The sequence below is a fragment of the Delphinapterus leucas genome, chromosome 1 (assembly GCF_059928025.1).
Source record: "Delphinapterus leucas isolate spDelLeu-1000000601 "Yukka" chromosome 1, BTC_Dleu_Yukka2, whole genome shotgun sequence".
Classification (NCBI taxonomy): Eukaryota; Metazoa; Chordata; class Mammalia; order Artiodactyla; family Monodontidae; genus Delphinapterus; species Delphinapterus leucas.
The window spans coordinates 46,680,916-46,696,464 of NC_143129.1; the positions used below are offsets into that span (position 1 = coordinate 46,680,916).

At 36.5% G+C, this 15,549-nt stretch overlaps 1 protein-coding gene across 6 annotated transcripts in view; it reads left to right on the forward strand.

Annotated features, from left to right (window-relative positions):
- The window catches only part of PPP2R5A (protein phosphatase 2 regulatory subunit B'alpha), a 183,345-nt gene that overhangs the window by 128,555 nt on the left and 39,241 nt on the right, over positions 1-15,549 (forward strand). For all 6 annotated transcript variants that reach the window (XM_089909469.1, XM_089909472.1, XM_022593431.3 and 3 more), the window contains 2 exons: positions 8,452-8,648; positions 11,280-11,381. In XM_089909469.1, the coding sequence (XP_089765595.1) occupies positions 8,452-8,648; positions 11,280-11,381 (299 nt within the window). The remainder of the gene's footprint in view (positions 1-8,451; positions 8,649-11,279; positions 11,382-15,549) is intronic.

Here is a 15,549-nt window from a genome sequence, read left to right on the forward strand (position 1 = left end):
TGGAACAGGATAGAAAGCCCAGAGATAAACCCACGCACCTATGGTCAACTAATATATGACAAATGAGGCAAGGATATACAATGGAGAAAAGACAGTCTCTTCAATAAGTGGTGCTGGGAAAACTGGCAGCTATATGTAAAAGAATGAAATTAGAACACTCCCTAACACCATACACAAAAATAAACTCAAAATGGATTAGAGACCTAAGTGTAAGATCGCACACTATAAAACTCTTAGAGGAAAATATAGGAAGAACACTCTTTGACATAAATCACAGCAAGATCTCTTTTGATTCACCTGTTAGTGTAATGGAAATACAAACAAAAATAAACATATAGGACCTAATGAAACTTAAAAGCTTTTGCACAGCAAAGGAAACTGCAAACAAGACCAAAAGAGAACCGTCAGAATGGGAGAAAATATTTGGAAATGAATCAACAAAGGATTAATCTCTAAAATATATAAACAGCTCATGCAGCTCAATATTAAAAAAACAAACAACGCAATCCAAAAATGGGCAAAAGGCCTAAAATAGACATTTCTCCAAAGAAGACATACCAATGGGCAAGGAGCACATGAAAAGCTGCTCAACATCACTAGTTATTAGAGAAATGCAAGTGAAAACTACAATGAGGTATCACCTCACACCAGTTAGAATGGGCATCATCAGAAAATCTACAAACAGCAAATGCTAGACAGGGTGTGGACAAAAGAGAACCCTCTTGCACTGTTGGTGGGAATGTAAATTGATACAGCCCCTGTGGAGAACAGTATGGAGGTTCCTTAAAAAACTAAAAATAGAATTACCATATGACCCAGCAATCCCACTACTGGGCATATACCCACAGAAAACCATAATTCAAAAAGGCATATGCACCCCAATGTTCACTGCAGCACTATTTACACTTGCCAGGTCATGGAAGCAACCTAAATGCCCATCGACAGACAAATGGATAAAGAAGAAGTGGTACGTATATACAATGGAATATTACTCAGCCATAAAAAGGAATGAAATTGGGTCATTTTTAGAGATGTGGATGGATCTAGGTACTGTCATACAGAGTGAAATAAGTCAGAAGGAGAAAAACAAATATTGTATATTAACACATATATGTGGAATCTAGAAAAACGGTACAGATGAACTGGTTTGCTGGGCAGAAATAGAGACACAGATGTAGAGAACAAACGTATGGACACCAAGGGGGGAAGTGGCGTGGGGTGGTGGTGTTGGGATGAACTGGGAGGTTGGGGTTGACATGTATACACTAATATGTATAAAATGGATAACTAATAAGAACCTGCTGTATAAAAAAAAAAAGAATTCATCTTCCAGTCAGATTTTAACTATTATGTGTTTTGCACACATATCTGTTTTTTAGATAATTCCTTGATTGTGTAGCTTTTCTTGCATCTTTAATACTTTACATGAAGAGCTTTTTATATTGGGGATTTAATAATATTTTTTAGAAGAGCACTTTTAGTAAATCCTTAGCTCTGATATTGTTAGTGAAGAGACGCCTATAAATATGAATATAATATATTGGTGTTTCAGGTCTGTTACATTATATTCTTAAGTTGTGATTAAGTTTCTTTGAAGCAACATAAAGACTGAAGACATTTAAGATTGTTGAATATGCTATGATCATAAATGGTGGTCTGAATTGCTCCCAGATCAATACTTAGGGGGAGGTCAAGGTATGCTAATAGGTTTATGTATAGGACTGGGTTTTTCTCTTTGCTTATTTATTTATGTTTATTTTAATATTTATTTATTTGGTTGCTTGGGGTTTTAGTTGTGGCTTGCGGGGTCCTTAGTTACCGCACGTTGGCTCCTTAGTTGCGGCAGGCAGGCTTCTTAGTTGTTGTGGCATGCGAACTCTTAGTTGTGTCATGAATGTGGGACCTGGTTCCCTGATCAGGGATCGAACCAGGGCCCCCTGCATTGGGAGTGCGGAGTCTTATCCACTGTGCTACCAGGAAGTCCCTCTCTTTATTTAAATGGCTGTCACCAGGATCTTAAATGCTCATCTTTTATTTGGTCATGATTCATATACACATTTTGGAAGAAATTAATATTTATTTGAAATAGGTACAGTGTCATCTTTCCAAGAAGTCCAGATTTAAACTCCCACAAAATTTTGGGGTCTCCTGTAATTAATTTCAGAGTGACTAGCAAATACTGTGTTGTACTTGGGGCATGTTGCAAAACAATTACATCGTCAGCATCCACCATTCCAGTTGCTATATGATGTAGCACTGTAAGGTATTATGAATTTTTCCTGTGAATTAGTGTGTTTCCAGGGGTATTTTTATTTTTGAACCTCTAAGTGGAATTCTGATGGATAACATCAGTTAATATTGCAGGGAGAATCCCAGGTGAGGAAGTTATCACTATAGGAATCAGAATGGATATTATTATCCACATGTGAGAATGGCAAATGGATAATCAACATAAGCCTAGTAAAAATAGCCAAGTAAAAACAGCATGTGACCTAACTGCCTAAAAGTAAGGCATTGCCATACTGAAACACCACTGAGTATGACAGACTTCATTTGCTGCAAGCATGCTTGTAATGGGGAAGCTGAAGTATAAAGTGGTCAGTGTAGATACTGTCAGTGCTTTTTACATTTAGTGAACAGAATTTTTTTTTTTTTTTTTTTTTGGCTGCGTTGGGTCTTCATTGCTGCGCACGGGCTTTCTCTAGTTGTGGCAAGTGAGTGCCACTCTTCGTTGCAGTGTGCGAGCTTCTCTTGTTGCGGAGCATGGGCTCTAGGCGCACAGGCTTCAGTAGTTGCAGCACGCAGGCCCAGTAATTGCAGCACACGGGTTTTAGGGTGCGTGGGCTTCAGTAGTTGTGGTGCGTGGGCTCAGTAGTTGTGACTCGCGGGCTCTAGAGTACAGGCTCAGTAGTTGTGGCGCACGGGCTTAGTTGCTCCATGGCATGTGGGATCTTCCCGGGCCGGTGATCAAACCCGTGTCCCCTGCTTTGGCAGGCGGACTCTTAACCACTCCACCACCAGGGAATTCCCTAGTGAACAGAATTATTACCCATTCTTTTCCTCACAAAGTATTTATTATTCATATTTATGAAATATAGCCAGAATATAGTCTGATCTTTTTTCAGCTTACTGAAATATATTTTTTGCTTTTTGTCTCGTTTTCTTATAAGAAAATTCTGAAAATTGATGTTTCAGAAAGGTGCCTGAGAGTTGGGATTAGGAGCTTCCCTGGTGGCACAGTGGTTGAGGGTTCGCCTGCCGATGCAGGGGACGCGGGTTTGTGCCCCAGTCCGGGAGGATCCCACGTGCCGCGCAGCGGCTGGGCCCATGAGCCATGGCCGCTGAGCCTGCGCGTCCAGAGCCTGTGCTCCGCAGCGGGAGAGGCCACAACAGTGAGCCCGCGTACCGCAAAAAAAAAAAAAAAAAAAAAAGGGGTTGGGATTATATTAAACATCGACAAGTGTGAAATATTTTATAATTTTTTAATGATGAAAACAATGATCTCATCTTTTCTTACTAGGGTAACCATTATAAAAATGTTTTCGATCTATATGAAAAGGTTGCTTGTCTTGAACCTAGAAGTAGGCCAGCCAACAGTAGGCGACAGGAGCATTCTCTTCTCTCACTTAACCTTTTACAATCTGATCACCTCTTCCACCGCTGTTTTACCTTAGTTGCCAAGCAACTCAACACAAAGTGATTAAATATAGCAGTCAAATACCTTGTAATATCTATAGCTTTCCTGCTTTTAATTAATCCTGATTTTATTTTTAATTGTTCTCCTTATATTTAATCTTGTAAGTGCTCTCAAATTCTTTTTGACTCCAGGTTATATAGAGAATAGATTGTGTGTATATATATGTGTGTGTGTGTGTGTGTGTGTATGGTAAACAACCATACCTTTTACATTTGTTTATCGCCTGATAGCATTATTTTTTAATGTTTTGTATCTTGTCTTCCCAACCTGCTTCTAAGCTCTTGAAGGCAGGAAATCATCTCTAACTTTCAAAACTAACCGTAAAGGACTGCTTTGAAAGTTAAATAAATAGACATAGGAAACAGAGTTGTATTTGGCATGAAGGAAGCACTAATGTTTGCAGCATTATGTTTTATTATGTAGCACAGTAGACTGTTCAATAGAACATGTATTACCTACAGGAGGGGTTAGGTAGGAAAAGATTTTTCTATTCCCTAATACCTAAAAATAATTGAGGTTTGGACATTTCTATTTCAACTCAGAGCCAAAGGAGTTGAAATGTTAACTGCTTTCTAAATATATCTAATGTTTGGGAAAATCCAGATGTGACCTGTTGCATCCAAATATTAGGTGATGCTGGGATATAATTCTGGAGGAGAAAGCAACTTCAAAGAAATCTTTAGGCTAAGTAGTGGATTACTGAATGGAGAAGCTATGAAAAACATTAATTTCTTCCCAAGGAAACTCAAGAGTTAGGTGCCCAGAAAGAGAAACTTCCTAAAAAAAAGAAAGAAGAAAAAAGAAAAAGAAACTTCCTTTTTATATATAACATGTTCCTGAATCTACTGTTTGTCAGTCTTGAAAATCATTTTGTGTCTTCTAACATGTTAGCTGTAGGTTACTAGCCTGTGGTGAGAAAAATGCCTTCCATTTGTACCTACTTTGACATATATGCACTCACCTTCATGATCATTATCTCATTTAATCCATTTAAATCAACCATCAAGGTAGGGTATTGATAAAAATGGTCATTGTTATAAATTCTTAAGCATAGATATGATGTAATAATTCACTATTTATGCCAGCTTTGATATGCAGTTTCTTTTCCTTGTTCTATAGCCTATTTTAATTCAGTGCATAATCTTATTCTTCAAATTCAGAGTGTTTTCTACCATCAAATACACATTTGTTGGCTCCTTATATACCCTATGCTAGAAGTAAAAGAGATAAAAAGGAAAGCCTGCTCAGTGAATGATCCTTGCCCTTGAGGAACCTGAATTCTTTTGATGAGTGCTAAAAGAAATATTCATTAAATACAGGCCCAAAGTTAATGCATGCTCAAGTGTATGATTGAGATTGTATTACAGATGTCCAGAGAAGGGAGGGATCAGTTTATCCTGACCTACCTAAGGGAAATTTGGTGGAGAATGTGAGATTTCAGTTTATTCTTTTTTATTTTTTTATTTTATTTTTTTTGCGGTATGTGGGCCTCTCACTGTTGTGGCCTCTCCCGTTGTGGAGCACAGGCTCTGGACGCGCAGGCTCAGCGGCCATAGCTCACAGGCCCAGCCGCTCCGCGGCATGTGGGACCTTCCCGGACCGGGGCGCGAACCCGTGTCCCCTGCATCGGCAGGCGGACTCTCAACCACTGCGCCACCAGGGAAGCCCTCAGTTTATTCTTAAAGGGTGAATAGGATTCGGAAACACAAGGGAGGAATCTGGTAAGGTATTTCAGGTAGGGAAGAGTCTGAACAAAGATATGGCCTTTGGAGAACAGAGAGAGGAGTGATTTCACATAGAGAAGGTGGTTTGGAGGCGGAAGGAGAGAATAGCGCTGGCTATCTAAGGTGATCTCTGATTGAACTGGGATATTGTATGAGTTTGTATTTTTTTAACATAAGGGAAAAAAGGTTAAAAATATTTTAAGGGGCTTCCCTGGTGGCACAGTGGTTGAGAGTCTGCCTGCCGATGCAGGGGACACGGGTTCGAGCCCCGGTCTGGGAAGATCCCACATGCCGCAGAGCAACTAGGCCCGTGAGCCACAACTACTGAGCCTGCGCGTCTGGAGCCTGTGCTCTGCAACAAGAGAGGCCGCGATAGTGAGAGGCCCGCGCACTGCGATGAAGAGTGGCCCCCCCTTGCCGCAACTAGAGAAAGCCCTCACACAGAAATGAAGACCCAACACAGCCAAAATAAATACATACATAAATAAATAAGTTAAAAAAATTTTTTTTAACTCTCTTAAACTGAGTTACCTTCTAAAGGTATGGCACTTATTTCCCCAAACCATCATTATAATGGAATTTAACTATATATAAAGATATGTGTTATAATAGACAGTATAAAGCTATACAATAAGGATGTAGATATATTTATAAATAGAGATATTACTGAGTAATGGAGAGAACTATGGGGATTTCTTGTACAGTGTGAGTTGAGAAGGATTCTTACAGCCCAAATTATTACCCACTTCTCTAATGTATAATACATACCCAATCTAATAAGTTTAGCCTGATTAGGAAGCTTACAAAAAGGACAGGTGTCCATCTTCTAGTTTTTCAAGCCAAGTATTTGTATTAAGCAGACGTCTGTTTAGTAATCGAAATAAACTAAATACCAATCTTAAGTGGATACCTTTTTAACTTTAAGGGAGAAAACCCCAAGAGAATTTAAGAAAAAGGCCATTTAAGATATAGCTAACGTCTCAGGGAATGAGCAGATTCTACTTAGAATAACTGATGGTTGTTTTGGGATGAACTAGTATAGTGAATTATGACTGGTAAGATTATATGCAGTATGTATGCTGGATGGTGCTTCACTCTCACCCGCAGTAGAATGAGGTTTAATAAACTTCTGGGTAAAGATAACTGTTTAACAAATTACTTGGTATTGAAAGTAGTTGCAGATTTAATGGTCTTTTTTTTAAAAGGATACATAAAAATGTTCCTACAACAGAACAGTTCAAATAAAGGTGTTCTTGAATCAAAAACTTTATGGAAGTGATCATCAGAAATGTCATGTACTCTGTCAATATTACATGAACTCTGATGCCTGTCTTAGGATTGTAGACCTTGGCTTTCATGTAGCAGAGAGCCATTATTGATTTTGGAACATAGAGTGTTATGCAAATTCTTTGTAAGTGCGGCACTACCACAGAAGAAGTTTCCATAAATGGGTTGCAGCAAATTCAAAATTTTTTTAGAATCTTTATATTTTTACTTCAAAAGTCATGTGAATTTTGTTGTTCTTTATAATATATCTATGTTTGTGTTTTTGTAAATATTATGTTTTAAGTTATTGAACAAAATTGACTAATCAAAAGGATATGCTGTATTTGTCTTTTTTGTGTGAGTGGGCTTAGGATATCTGACCTGCTATATTTTAGCAGTACCTTATCTAGCTCAGCTTTTTAAGGACAGCACTTGAATATAGCTGCAAAGTAATTTCACTTGGCTTCCTGCCCCAGAGGAATTAAAAAGCATGGGCATCCTTGGTTAGGTTATCATCTTTATGAAGATTTCTACCTCTATCTTTATATAAAGCAGGCATTGGTTTTGAATGAAGGAATACTGTTGTATACTATGAGCTCAATATCAGTATTGGAATACATGATTTTTAAAAATTTAATCTCAGTAGTTCAAGAAACAAATAATTGAGCTGAATAACTGAAGGTCCTTGTTTATAGATTTGAAATTCAGAAGTGAAATTTCATTACTTTTTGAATGTTGCAAACAAAAAGATTTAATATATTTGTTAGAATCAAATGATTATAATGTGCCCATATTTTTGTACTCAGTAGAAGATAAAACAATAAACATTTACTGAATGCATGTTGTGTGGCAGGTACTGTGCTAGATAATGAGAGGGCGGAGGGAGGGGGAGAGAGAGAGAAAGAAAGGGAGAACACTTGTTTCCTGTCTTTGGGGGCCTCGTAGTCTAAGAGTATAATACATGTAAAATATAACTGCCATATCGCACAGTAAATACTACAATAGAGATAGCACCTAAGATACATTTGGGTCAATGTGGATTAACCAACCAATTTAGCTTCAGTGCCATAGAGAAAGCTTCTGAGAGTGGAATATGCTTATGCTGAAACTTAATAAATGGGGAGAGTTCTCAGGGTGGAAATGTGGGAAAAGGGCATTCCAGGCAGAGGAAACAGTGTAAAATCTTCAGGAAATTGCAGAGAGCGTGGTTTAACTAAGGTGAAGATGCATGCTAGATAGTGTTGAGAGATGACTCTTGGCCATAGGCAGCTTCATTTGTATACAATCCTAAGGAGTTTGAACGTCATTCTGTAATTTTTGGAGGATCATTGAAAAGTATTGAGTATGATCAGAATGATTCTCATTTTAGCAAGATTTTAGCTTTTGAAGTAGCTTAGAGGATAAATCAGGAATCGCAGGTTATGGCCCCAGGCAAGAGAAGCAGTTAGGGTGTCATTGCTGTAGTCTAAATGATGAATGTGAGGGCTGTTAAAGTGGCAGAGGGAATGACAAGAAAAGGATAGATTCCAGATAAATTAAAGAAACGGAATCAATAACATTTAATGATTGATTGTGGGTAGTGAGAGAGGAGGAAGATAGAAATTCATGTCTGGCGTGAATAATGGGATTAGATGGGTAAATTTCTCCCTAGGTTTTTGAGAGAAGTTTTACTTTATGTATGTGAATAGCTTCTACAAAATTGGTAAACATGAAGGTAACTTCTGAGTAGGTCATTTCTAAGTTTCTCTTTATTTTTATTTACAGATGCCACTTCAAATGAACAACAAGAGCTTTTCTGTCAGAAGCTGCAGCAGTGTTGCATACTCTTTGATTTCATGGACTCTGTTTCAGACTTGAAGAGCAAAGAAGTTAAAAGAGCAACATTGAATGAACTGGTTGAGTATGTTTCAACTAATCGTGGTGTAATTGTTGAATCAGCGTATTCTGATATAGTAAAAATGGTAAGCCTCTAGACTTAAGTTCCTCAGATTTATATAAATTCAAGTAAGATCTGAGGTGTAATTATGATTTAATGAGACTGATTTTTAATAAATATACAATAATTAATGTACTCAAAAGAATGTTTATTTAAATAGTCCATTTGAAAGATTATCCATCCATTCCAATGATGGTGTCATTGCTTTATAATAGTTTGGGAATTCAATAGCCACAATGGCTGGTGGCTACCACATTGGATAGTGCATATCTAGAGCTTAGGAGAAAGATATAAGCTCAAGATAATACAGATTGATAGATAATTAACGTGCAGCTGAATAGCTGAGGAGAAAGAACATCTAAAGGGGGAAGAAAAGACCAATGAAAAACTATGGGGCTCTCAGCAGTGGATAAGGGAGTCAGGTCTAAAATAAATCTTATTTAGGACATTTTGATATCATATATGTAGATTCTATAACACTGAATTTTAATCAAAACGTGAGACAAGTTAAATGATGTAAACAAAAGTTTGAAATATCTGCTGTGAAAAGTATTGAAGTAAGGTTGTTTAGGATACTGTTTATTAATTATTTAACCATATTCTCCATCAAACTGTAGAAATTTGTTTCGGACTTGTGGTTTTTGTATTTTGGTGCATAACAAATACAAAAAATTCATTTGAAATAATTAGAGTCACTGAGTACACAATTTAAGCTTAAATGTTGGTTATAGAAGGTTATAGCAAGTATAATCTAAGCTATAAACTATACAATTTAGTTGCCTTAATTTCTTTCCCTGTGCCTGATATATGTTCTGGGGGAAGAGCAAAATGTGCAGGAAAGTTAAATTTGACCCTAATGTACTAGCTGTGTTTTCTTTCCTCATATTGTACTAGAAGACCAATTAAAAGGACTTAGGACATTTTGGTTTGTTTTTTTCTTTTTAAAAAACAAAATAAAAGCCTTAAGATTTTTTTAAACATTAGCTCTAGAGAGAACATTAATCAAAATGAAATTAGCTTCCTCAATTCCACAGATAATTAAAAGAGACAGTTTGAGAATATAAGTATTGATTATTGATAGACTTTGTATTTTGTTCTTTGTTTTGTGTTTGTCATTAAAAAATGTTCAGGGGGAAAATGCAATATTTCCACTTTATTGATTTCAAATGGTTTGTATTCAGGAATTTTGAAAATCCTAGGGAAGATATTTTTATCTCTCTAAAGTTGTTGCCTTAGATATTGAAAGTACTCAAATATTTGAGTCAAGCTATTTTGTAATTTTCTATTTACTAATAAATTCTGAGATTTAATTTCTTTTCCCAAGTAAAAAGATGTGTGTGTTTTGTCCTTTTTTTTTTTTTTTTCTAAACTTCTGGGTACTTAATTTCTAGATAAGAAGCCAACTCACCCACTTAGTTCTTTAAAGCTCTTCTGTGTATTTGCTGTATACAGTTAATTTTATTGGTGGCTACAAGGTTTAACTTTTACTACCAACAATAATAAGTATGATTTCAAAGGCAAATTATGCCCTCCTATGGGATATATTTCCTTTTCAAGTTCTATCTATGACTTTCTGCCACTCTGTGAAATTGATATTTATCAAACTATTTATTCGCTCTGCCTTCATATACTGGCTTTGAGTTCTAGCAAATCAAATTCTGGATTATAACTTTCTAAGTCTTATGGTTATAGTAATTGACCGTTAGCAGTTATTTGGATTACCATAGATGCTACTTCATAAGAATGGTTGGGAATTTGCTTGCACCACCAAACAACGCTTGTCTCATCCTCTGTTCCCCAAATAATTTATCTTAAATGACCAACCCCTCAAAATTAGGGCCTTACATGTTTACTAAACCATTTGGTCTGTCAGTCTGTTCATCATTCTTCAACGAATTTTGAGTTGGGCTCACAATCCATCCTTTGCTAGAGAAAAAGGATATGTAGTTTACTTTGGTACTAAGACAGACAATGTGAAAGATGAAGTTATAACCTAAAATGAAGACTGAAATGAAGAGTCTCAAAGCATATCCTTATTTCAGAGAGATTAATTTTTTTTTAAAAACGCTCAGAGTTAATGAAATACAGTAAATTAAGTCATCATGGGCTATTATAACTATGTCTGTAATGGCAGTGAATAACTATGTCTGTAATGACAGTGAAAGTATTCTACCCCCATCCTCCTCTTCTTTAGCGTGATGTGTATGTGTAAGAGATATTTTACCAAACTCTTGGGTTATAAGGTAAGTAAATGGCTGGGTTAGAATATGGGGGGAGTTGTGGAAAGATGAAAAGAATCAAGTTAGGGATAGGGAGAGTTAGGAACTTTATGCTCTGCCCCCCCAGTTCCCTCACACCCTCTTTTTTTTTTTTTTTTTTTTTTAAAGCAAAACTTGTGATTTAAGGAAGAGGAGTCTAGAGGTAATCTGTACGAAGTTTGATATCTATAGAAGTCAGAATTATGGGACAGAGAGAAACAAATGGCTGCCTTCATATCTTGAAGAGATTTATAGGCTTTGAACTAAGCTTACAGCCACAACTTAACCTTTTTCTTAAATAAAGTTATCTTAAAAATATTTCATTTTGCATTTTTTAATTAAGCAACAAAAACATACGTTTATTTAGAACGTGAATCTAAATTTATTTTTCTTTACAGATCAGTGCTAACATCTTCCGAACTCTTCCTCCAAGTGATAATCCAGATTTTGATCCAGAAGAGGATGAGCCCACACTTGAGGCCTCTTGGCCTCACATACAAGTATGGAACATAACTCTGTATTGACAATTTTTGCATTTATGATATTCTGCTGAAATCACAGAACTCTGTTTTAGACCTGAGTGTCTATTTAAAGTACTTGACTTTTTTTTTTTTTTTTTTTTTTTTTTTTGCGGTACATGGGCCTCTCACTGTTTTGGCCTCTCCCGTTGCGGAGCACAGGCTCCGGACGCGCAGGCTCAGCAACCATGGCTCACAAGCCTAGCCGCTCTGCAGCATGTGGGATCTTCCTGGACCGGGGCACAAACCCGCGTCCCCTGCATTGGCAGGCGGACTCTCAACCACTGCGCCACCAGGGAAGCCCTAAAGTACTTGACTTTTAATGTGTTTTCTTAACATTTTCTTTTCTCAAAATATTGCTTTTCACTTTTTTTATTGTGGTAAAATACACTTAACATTTACCATTTAAACCATTTTAAAGTGTATTCTGTAGCATTAAGTGCATTTTTAATGCTATGCAACCATCACTACTATCTAGTTCCATAACCTTTTCATCACCCCAAATGGAAACCCCCTTGTCATTAACAGTCATTTCCCATTCTCCCACCCCCACAGCCCCTGGCAGCTTTTCATCCACATTCTGTCTCTATGGATTTGCTTGTCCTGGATATTTAATATAAATGGAGTCATATAATATGTGGCCTTTTGTGTTTGGGTTATTTCACTTAACATAATATTTTCAGGGTTTATCAATATTGTAACATGTATCAATATGTCATTCCTTTTAATGCCTGAATAATATTCCATTGTATTGACATACCACATTTTGTTTATCCATTAATCAGTAGATGGACATTTGGATGGTTTCTACCTTTTTTTCGGTGTTGTGATTAGAGCTGTTAAGAATGTTACACATTCATGTACAAGTTTTTGTTTAACATCTGTTTCCCATAGATTTTGATATGTTGTGTTTTTGTTTTCATTCATTTCAAAACATTTTCTGATTTCCTCTGTGATTTATTTGGCCCATTAGTTATTTAGGAATGTGTTTAATTTCTACATATTTGTGACTCCCAGATTTCTTTCTGTTATTGATTTATAATTTTATTCCATTGTGGTTGTAGAATGTACTTTGAAGTTTTCAATCCTTTTAAATTTATTGAGGCGGCTTTTTATGGTCTAGCATATGGTTTATCATGGAGAATGTTTCATGTGTACTTGAGAAGACCACGTATACTGTTGTTGTTGGGTGGAGTGTTGTGTTGAAATCTCTTAGATCTAGTTGGTTGTTTAAGTCTTCTGTTTCTTTGTTGATGCTCTGTCTAGTTCTGTCCATTATTGAAAGTGAGATATTGAAGTCTCCAACTATTGTTGTTGAATTGTCTGTTTCTCTCTTCAGTTCTGTCAGTTTTTGCTTCAGGAATTTTGGGGGCCCTATTGTTAGCTGCATATGTTTATAATTGTTTTATCTTCCTCTTGGATATGTCCCTTATCATTATAACTCTAATAACAGTTTTTGTGTTAAAGTTCATTTTTTCTGATATTTACTGTCACTGCCGCTGTCTAACTCTCTTTTGGTTACTGTTTGCATGATATGTCTTTTCCATACATTTACTTCTTATCTGTTTGTTTCTTTGAATCTAAATTGTGTTTTTTAGGAATTCCCTTGTGGTCCAGTGGTTAGGACTCTCCACTTTCACTGCTGAGGGCCTGGGTTCATTCCCTGGTCAGGGAACTAAGATCCTGCAAGCTGCACAGCATGGCAAATAAATAAATAAATAGTGTTTCTTGTAAGCAGCATGTAGTTGGAACCCGTTTTTTTTTGTTTGTTTGTTTCTTTCTTTTAATCAATTTTGACCATCTCTGCATTTTGAGCAGTGTTTAATCCATTTACATTTAATGTAATTACTGATAAGGGAGGATTTATGTCTTCCATTTTGCTGTTTTATGTCTTATATCTTTTTTGTTCCTCTATTCCTCCATTATTACCTTTTGTATTAAATAGGTATTTTCTAGTGTACCATTTTAATTCTCTTGTTTCTTTAACTATATTTTTTTGAGTTACTTTCTTAGTAGTTACCCTAGGGATTACAATTAGCATCTTAAAACAATCTAGTTTGGTTGAATACTAACTTAATTTTAGTAGTATACAAAATTTTGGTCCAGTATACCTCCATTCCCTCCCCCTTCCTTTGTGATATTACTGTCATACAAATTAGATCTTTATGCAGATATAAAATAGCATCTTATTGCACTTCACTTTATTGCACTTTGCAGGTATTGCATTTTTTACAAATTGAAGGTTTGTGGCAATCCTGTGTTGAACAAGTCTATCAGAACCATTTTCCAACAGCATTTGCTTACTTCATGTCTCAGTGTCACGTTTTGATAATTCTGGAATACTTCAGACTTTTTACATTGTTATATTTTTTTATGGTGATCAGTGATCTTTGATGTTATTATTGCAAAAAGATTACAACTTCCTGAAGACTCAGATGATGGTTAGCATTTTTTAGCAATAAAGTATTTTTTAATTAAGGTATGTACACTTTTTTTAAACATAATGCTATTGCATACTTAAGAGACTATAGTGTACACATAACTTTTATATGCATTGGGAAACCAAAAAATAATGTGACTTGCTTTAGTGCAGTATTCGCTTTATTATGGTGGTCTGGAACCAAACCTGCAATATCTCCAAGGTATGCTTATACATTGTACACCCATCAACACAGTTTTGTAATTATTGCTTTATGTGGTTGTCTTGTAAAGCAGGAGAACAAAAGAGTTATAAATAAAAGTACATTTATACTGTCTTTTATATTTACCTATGTAGTTACCTTTACCTCTTTATTTCTTCAAGTGGATTCAAGTTATATAAGGTGTCCTTTCATTTAAGCCTGAAGGATTCCTTTTAGTATTTCCTGTAAGGTGCAGTAGTATTTCCTATTTGTCTGTTGATCTGGGAATCTCTTAATTTTCCCTTCATTTTTGAAGGAGAGTTTTGCTGGATATAGAATTCTTGGCTAACTGCCTTTTTCCTTCAACACTTTGAAGGTGTCATCCTATTGGTGCTCTGGTGTCCATGGTTTTCTTGTGACAAGTCAGTTATTAATCATATTTAGGATCTGATGTATGTGATAAGTTATTTATTACTTGCTGCTTTGAAAATTTTCTTTGTCTTTAACTTTCTGTCTGTTTGATTATGATGTCTCTAGATATGCATCTCTTTGACTATTCTAGTTGGACTTCAGTGAGCTCCACTTAATAGTTCATTGTATAAATTAATACTTTTCATCAAATTTGGGTTGTTTTTAGCTATTTCTTCAGCTATTTTTGTTCATCTTTCTCCTCTCCCTCTGAGACTCCCATTATGTATATCTTGGTATGATTGATGGTATCCCACAGGTCTCTGAAGCTCTGTTCATTTTGTGTTCAATCTTTCTTTCTACATCTCAAACTAGATAATCTCTATTGACCTTTCTTCTGCCAGCTCAGACTGTTTTTCATTGTTTTTTGTGAGACAGCAAATTTACTGAAGTCCTCACTCTGCCATTGCAAAAGTCCATCTCTGTAGCACATCTTTTTAGTTGAGACTGAGGGAGGGATAGTCTTCTCGTCCTAATGCCATTGTGTGACAACTCACTCCTCATAATAATTGGAAAATTGGTAATAAAAATTTATTATATAGATTGGTTCAAGATGGTGGAGTGGAAGGATGTGGTCTCACTCCCTCTTGCAAGAGCACTGGAATCAAAACTAACTGCTGAACAGTCATCGACAGGAAGACACTGGAACTCACCAAAAAAGATACCTCACATCCAAAGACAAAGGAGAAGCCACAATGAGACGGTAGGAGGGGCACAATCACAATAAAATCAAATCCCGTAACTGCTGGGTTGGGTGACTCACAAACTGGAGAACACTTATACCACAGGAGTCCAACCACTGGAGTGAAGGTTCTGAGCCCCACGTCAGGCTTCCCAACCTGGGGGTCCGGCAACGGTAGGAGGAATTCCTAGAGAATCAGACTTTGAAGGCTAGCGAGATTTGATTGCAGGACTTCGACAAGACTAGGGGAAACAGAGACTCCACTCTTGGAGGGCACACACAAATTAGTGTGTGCATTGGGACCCAGGGGAAGGAGCAGTGACCCCATAGGAGACTGAACCAGACCTACCTGCTAGTGTTGGAGGGTCTTCTGCAGAGG